Here is a 7,661-nt window from a genome sequence, read left to right as displayed (position 1 = left end):
CTTCTGTGATAATAGTGTGTCACAATGGCGAGAAATTTGTGTTGTTTCTTATAAGGGAAAAAGCCTGTGTCAGTCGAATACGTATATTTTCTACTTAGCATAATAATAGGTACCACTTGAGTGTTTGCTGTATACTAGCTTAAATGTTTTATAGACATCATCTTATTCAATTTTTAAAACAAATTGGAGGTAAATAGTAGTATCCCCATTTCACAAACAGGAACATTGAAGCTTAGTAAGATAAAATAATCTGTCATAGGAGACCAGAAGAGTAGAACTGCGATTCAAACTCAGATTTATTTTCTCTAGGACTTATGTTCTTAATTAATCCTTAGTCTTTTAGGGAGCTTATCTAACCTTCCTATGTTTACTAGGGTGGTACAGAAGAAAACTGGCCAATGGTTTAAGATTTTAAGCCGAGTAGTAATAAGCATATAAAAGGTATTTAGATACGTCTTAAAAAGAAACTGAGAGTTTCTTCATTGTGATGCTTCCTTAATCTATATCTTAGCAATCAAACAAATATCACATAAAGGCAACTTTGTAATTGAGCAATTATGTGTGAGTTGGTGACTGATTACTTTTTTTCAGAGAAAAGAAGGTGGTCTTTCTGTTAAGTTGGAGATTTTGTGTCTGTAGCAGCAAAAGAAAGATGTCTACAAAGATAGGTACCTTACTAAAAATTTCCCTTTTCCCACTCCCTGGCTCAGTCTCTGAATTATAGCAGTTCCCTCTCAGACACTGCTACTTCTGATCTGCCACTATGCCCTTCAGGGCAGGGACTGATAGTCTTCTCATTGAATCCTCAGTCCCTAGTTCAGTGCTGGCACGTGGGAAGTATTCAAGTATTTGAATGAACTGGTAAGGATATCTTTGGGAATTCTTTGGAGGCTTTTTGGTCATCAGCTTCCGTATATATAAAATCCCTGGAATATAAGCTGTCATCTTATCAGTATTTAAATGAGGACACTTAGCTTAAAGAGGCTCTTCAGAAATGACAATCAAGTTAGATGGAGACTGATGACATGTGTGGGGTGCAGGCCATACGTTACAAGCAGAGGAGAGAGGGGGAAAGATTTGTCTACTCTATATTTTTCCTGATCAGACCCTAATTACTCTGTGTAGCATGATAAAGTGGGTAGATCTTGGATTTATTCTGTCAGACACAGGTTCCAATTTTAACTATACACTTGCTAGTGATATAACTTGAAAAAATTACTTAACTTCTTTGAGCTTTTATGTACTCATCTGTAAAATGGTTATTTCTGGAACTATGCTGTGGGATGGCATGGGGAAAGTTCCTGGAATAGTGCTGACACATAGGCACTCAGTGTCGTTTCCCCCTTCCATAAAAATACTGTGTCTCACTCTGGGATCCAAGTCAGAATGTACTTTCTAAACTTACAATGTGTGTGTGTGTTAGAGAGAGAGAGACAGAGAGACAGAAAGAGAGAGAGAGGTGGTTTGGGAGGGAAGAGAAGATAAAACACCTTTTTGTGTGTGAACAACTGAGTTTCATGTAAGAACTCTAATGAAAATATTAAGGATACATTATTTAAATATACTTTAGAGATGAGGTGAAAGGATATTTTCTATGTTTGATCTCATTGTCACAGCTTTGGTAATTAGGTGTAGAAATACAGTTTAGCAATAGGACTTGGACTTCCTTACAGTGTATCATCCACCTGCTGCAAAACCCTCATGATGGCCCAGAATTCATTTTTAAACTCTGCTACTTGCCACACAAGCCCCTGCACATCTGCTTCCACTTTTTCTGCTCACATTTTTCACCCTCCTGCTTTTTTTTTTCTTTGAAGCTGGTCTTGTTTGGGCTAAGTAACCAGATGGTGGTAGCTTTCAAGGAAGAGAACACTATCGCATTCAAACATCTCTTCTTAAAAGGATATATGGACCGAATGGATGACACATATGCAGTGTACACACAAAGTGATGTATATGATCAGATCATCTTTGCAGTGAACCAGGTAAATCAAGCGTGTGCATTCTTTAAATGGGAGAAAGAACAAACTGGAAAAATAGTGGCAATGCATACAATACAAACTGACATTCATGTGTAGAAGGATGAACATCTCTGCTTGGAAATGACTTATGTATAAAACCATTTTTAAATTGTTTTTTAAAATGTTGCCAACAACTGCTTCACAAAGACCACTGAGGGTGGGAGAGGAATGTTGCCAACAAACTTTTACAAAACTAGAAACTAAAAAAGAAAAAACTTTAGTAACAGAGAGACAGAAATTTTAAAGATTTAATTAAAAGAATCAGAGATAGGGTTTGGCAGGAGTCTCAAAGACTTAAAATTACTAAACTTGACCCTGGTTGTAAGTAGTCATTAAGTCTTCAGAGCTTATACTTTCAGGGGACCTTAACAAATAATGAGAATATTAACTTTGCAGAGTGTGTGTAGCAACCGAGACCTGAACATTCATTTAAAAAATAACTAAGGCCTTTATGCTGTACATAACAATGCTTTTATTGTGACATTGTCTAACCAACACACAAAAAGTAGGTTTGTTATTCATACAGATGAGTGAAATCTTTATTCTGAATTCTTAATTATTTTTGCTATACACAGTACTTTCTCAAGATTCCAAATTTCTTACTTTGTTGATATCATTGAAAGTTTTCTTGAAGTCAGTATTTCCAACCTGGGTTAGTTTGCAAGCCACATTTCAAAATTATTATAACTCTTCTTCAAAATATTACAATCATGCAATTATTATCTTTATTTTCTAGAGACAATCTATGCACAGTGAGATTGTAAACTGCTAGGATAAAATATCTATTTATGACACTAAAGCTTACTGTTAGCATTAGGATTAGGGAAATTAGCCAGAAATCTACAGTAATAAAGATAAGCTGCATAAGTTGTTCAACAGAATTATATTATGCAATTTATAGGGGGGAAATATAGCATAATGCTGGGGATACTGAATTTTGAGATTTTTGTTTTAAATGTGTTAAGTTTCTCTAAAGCTACTCTGAACCAAATTGGTAGTTTGGTTTTTTTTGGTAATGGTGGTCAGAAAGGGAGAGGTGGATAGAGGTGAGAGGTAAACAGACCCATCAAATTCTTTATAAAACATCACTTTGTAACACATCTTTAGTAGGCCTAAACTCAATCTTCAAAATATAGTATTTGGCATTCAGGCCATTCTGCTGATCGGATTTCTATCTTCTTTACAGAAATTCATATAGATTTCTTATCCTAGTTGTCTTGGTGTCCTGCTGCTATAACAAAATACCTAAGACTGAGTAATTTATAAACAACAGAAATTTATTTCTCACAGTTCTGGAGGCTAAGAAGTCCAAGATCAAGGTCCTGGCAAGTTTGGTGTTTGGTGAAGGCTTGCATGTCCTTGCTTTGTCCTCATATGGCAGGAGGGACCAGAGGGCGAAAGGGCCTAGCTAGTTCCCTCCAGCCCTTTTATAAGATTGCTGATCTCATTCACGTGGGCTCTGCCATCATGATTTAACCACCTCCTAAAGGTCCCACCTCTTAATACCATCATATTGGGATTTAAATTCCAACATATGAATTTTGGAAGGACCCATACATTCTAACTGTAGCCCTAGTATATAAATAGATAATACTAATTGTGATGCTTTACCTTGGGCAGGTGACTCCCAACTGTCTTCCAAGCACCACTGGCCACTTTCAGCTGAAGATAAAAAGTATCTTGATCAAAAATTTTATGAATAAATTGGGTTTTTGTGATTAATGAGGTCAATTAGTCTACATGTTTCTAGAGAATTGAATAGGGAAAATATGGACTGATATTAAAGCAGGAAGACTCTTTTTTTTTGGTAAGAAAATATCTTCAGAATTGAGGCGATAGTCACTGAGGAGAACTGACACTCAGGATGGTGGCCTCTCAGTCCTTAGAGGCATTTCCATGACTCATTAACTATCCTGAAGGGTTTAGCCCCAAGATGTCGTCTAACGGGATAACCTCCAGGGTTCATTTTGATCCAGTACTGTGATTATAACAGCATCACTTTTTATTATATATGCTTCTGTATTTGAATGTCAATGACCTAGTTATTTTGTTTTTATACTATATCCTTTCCTCTTATTTCTCTCATTTTATCTTTTTTCTTTTCTTTTTTCTTTCTTTTTTTTTTTTTGTGGCTGGCTGGTATGGGGTCCTCAATCATTTTTGGGTCATAGTCATTGGCTCTTTTTTTTCTGTCTCCCCCTTAAATTTGACAGTCCTCAAAGGTTTATCCTTTTCCTGCAGAAATTTGCTCCACTATGCAGCCTCAGCCATTACCAGGATGAGGGGACTCCCAAACAGCTGCTTACTCTGCTGTGTGCCAGACACCTCACAAGCACCTCAGAATTGCTCTGTCCAAAGCAGCTTCATATTCTCTCCTCACCTACTCCCCAGACAGGATTCTTTTTCTGGTCAGTTGCTGAGGTTCCAAGGCCTTGGTATCTTCTTGAAATCATTCACTCTTGCAGCTCAACCATAGTTGATAAATTTCTGGTTTTGGCTGGCCTTCCTTCTTCCCCACCCATCTCTTGGGCTGTTTTCTAAAGAATTCACCTAAAATCACAGATCTTATTGCATAATATTCCCCATGATATAGATATAGATACCTATTCCTATACCTATATCTACATAAAACAGTGTTCAGCAACACAGCATTTGATGTACTTATTCCTTGAAGGCAGAGGTACAAAACAGGCACTGTTTGTGAATGAGTGAATGAGCTCAAAAGTCTCATTGTATGTGTTAGGATCAGGTGATCACAGAAGGACCACAAACAAACAGTCTATAATCAAGGAGCAATCAGTTTTAATCTGCTTTACTTTTGGTGCCATATCATTCAGATGAGGACCTTTAATGTGTTTTTATATTATCACCCAAATGATGACCTGGGACCCTGGATCTGAGTGAAAAATGGTTCTCAAGACAGAGCTGCAGAGGCCAGAAGGGACAGATGCCCAGCCTGATTAAAGCTCCTCAGAAGCCACAGCCACTTAGCTGCCCTGTGCAGTCTCCCCACCAGTTCCACAGGTCAACTGCCTTCTAGCCATAGTCTCACATCACATCCCTGTCCCAGAATCCTGGGACTCATGCTCCAGAACTGCCCTTTAGTTGGACACAGCCCTGCCACTTGCTCTAGACCACCGAGTTCTTGCCAGGTGCTCAGACCTCCACAAAGAACGTTATGAAGACCTCAAGGAAGTCTGGCTGTCATGTAGCTTATAATGTTAACAGGCACCTACAGCCCTGGGCCTCAGATCTTTGCATTTCAAGATCTTAAAGCATTCAAGACACAAGATTCTATGGTCAGGAGGTTTGGCTCATTAGGTGATCCCTGTGGGGATTGCCCCACACATACATAGTGGGCACTCAGAAGGGCTGTAGCGTGCCCTTCACAGGTGTGACTCTGTACTTCTTGAGCCCTGCTTACAGTCCTGATTTACCTCCATTACACACCCCACGTTCCAGGCGGACTGATCTGCTTGGTACCTTAAATGGAAACCAAAAATCTCAAACTGAATATCTCCAGCATTATACTGTTTTTCCCCTACACGTAGAACACAGTGCTATTTAACAACTTACGCAGCTTGCTCTATTATCATAGATTCTGCCTCATTTTCCCTATGCTAACACTAACAGAAAGCTTGGTGCCATAATCACATATCCTCACAGTTTACCAACTCATAGTGCATTGAAGAGCTGCTATTGCATTATAATTTTCCACCTCACTGTTAATTTGACAAATATCTGAGCACCTACTATGGGTCTGAAGGGCTGACACTAGGGCAGTGGACTTAATAAATTCCCTGTCCTGTGGAGCTTGCATTCTAATGGGGGAAATGGATTTTAAACAAATTCAATCAAAATCATTTGATTTAGGGTAGTGATGAGTGCAATGAAGAAAAATAAAGCAGCATAGAGCAATGGAGGGTGGGGTAGGGAGGAAGGGCAGAGATAAGGCCAGAAAAGTCAGGGGCCAGATCTCTCAGGGCCTTATAAGATACAGAAAGGAGCTTTGAATTTTATATTGAGAGAGATAGGAAGCCATGGGAGGGCTTTCAGTAAGGGAGAGACTGTAGTCACACAAGCAAAAGCTATTCACTCAAATATTTATTTAGGACCTAGTATATATCAGGTACTTTTTATTTATTTCTTTTTTTCATTGTATATGTTTATGTTTGTTTTAATACATGCATATATTATATAGTGATCAAATCAGAATAGTTAGCATATCTATCACCTAATTATTTATCATTTCTTTGTGATTATAACATTCAGGATCCTCTTTTCTGGCCATCTTGAAAATATACACTACAATATTATTAGCTATTGTCACTCTAGAGCACCAGAACTTATTCTTTCTATCCAAATCAGGTACTGTTTTTGGTGCAGGGATCCTGCAGTAAACAAATAGCCAAAGTCAAGGAGGTCATATTCTAACAGGAAGAGACAGGCAGTACATAAATATATAAGTACTGGGGAAAATAAAATAAAGCAGGCAGAGTGAATAAGTGTAGGTGGTCAGAAAGGCCCTCTCTGATAAGGTAAAATGGGAGCACAGAGTAGACAGAAGTGGTGCAGGCAGAATCTTTTAGGGAGGAGGAACAGCAAAAACAGGAGTTTTGAGCAGGTTTGTGTTTGGGGTATCACTGTTCTAAGGGTTTTACATGCACTAATTCACTTACTCCTTGTAACAATACTATGAGTTCTAGATGGAGGCTAGACTGATGAGAGGCAGGATTAGAAGCAGGAAGACCAGTTAAGAGGTTTCATTTGTCCAGGGGAGAGATGATGGTGTTTGGATGAGGGCGATAGCGGTGAAGGTGATAAGAGGTAGTCAGATCTGGGATATAACTTGGAAGTAATGCATGACTTTCTGATGGATTAAAAGCAGAATATGACTGAAGGAGGCTAAAAGATCTTTCCTAAGTTTTGGCCTGAACAACTGATTGTCTTAAAGAGTCACTTATTGAGGAGGAAATTATTGTGGAAGGATCAGGTTTTTCTATTTGCACATCTACCTTTAAAATTTCTCTTAGACACCACAGGTGTCTTGTAGGCAGACTGTTACCCATATATGGTATTCAGTGGAGAGGTAAATTATTGTGGAAGGATCAGGTTTTTCTATTTGCACATCTACCTTTAAAATTTCTATTAGACACCACAGGTGTCTTGTAGGCAGACTGTTACCCATATATGGTATTCAGTGGAGAGGTCAGGGATGAAGATATAAATTTGGAAGTTGACAGCATATATGGTGTTTAAAACATGGGACTGGTTGAAGTCATCTGTGGAGAAAATGTGTATAAAGAAATCATAGACTAACTCCAAAGGCACTCAAAGATATAGAGGTTGGCAAGGGGAGATGGAGAAAATGTGTATAAAGAGATCATGGACTAAATCCAAGGGCACTCAAAGATATAGAGGTTGGCAAGGGGAGGTTTCAGCAGAGACTGAGAAGCAGCAGTCGTGGAGAAAATGTGTATAAAGAAATCATAGACTAACTCCAAAGGCACTCAAAGATATAGAGGTTGGCAAGGGGAGGTTTCAGCAGAGACTGAGAAGCAGCAGTCTGTGTTACAGACGTCAAGTGAAGAAAGTTCCCCGGGAAGGAGAAAGCACTCAACTGTATCAAATACTGTAAGT

The 7,661-nt window shown here is 38.6% G+C and overlaps 1 protein-coding gene across 1 annotated transcript in view; it reads left to right on the top strand.

Annotated features, from left to right (window-relative positions):
- LOC103607890 (mucolipin-3-like) overlaps positions 1-1,985 on the top strand; it is a gene marked incomplete at its 3' end in the record, with an annotated part of 4,015 nt that extends 2,030 nt beyond the window's left edge. The window contains exon 2 of the mRNA XM_008592350.1: positions 1,818-1,985. Coding sequence (XP_008590572.1) covers positions 1,818-1,985 — 168 coding nt within the window. The remainder of the gene's footprint in view (positions 1-1,817) is intronic.
- Between the last annotated feature and the right edge of the window lie 5,676 nt (positions 1,986-7,661).

This window comes from Galeopterus variegatus, unplaced genomic scaffold (genome assembly GCF_000696425.1).
Source record: "Galeopterus variegatus unplaced genomic scaffold, G_variegatus-3.0.2 Scaffold7809, whole genome shotgun sequence".
Lineage (NCBI taxonomy): Eukaryota > Metazoa > Chordata > Mammalia > Dermoptera > Cynocephalidae > Galeopterus > Galeopterus variegatus.
This window is presented reverse-complemented; position numbering and strand designations above follow the sequence as displayed.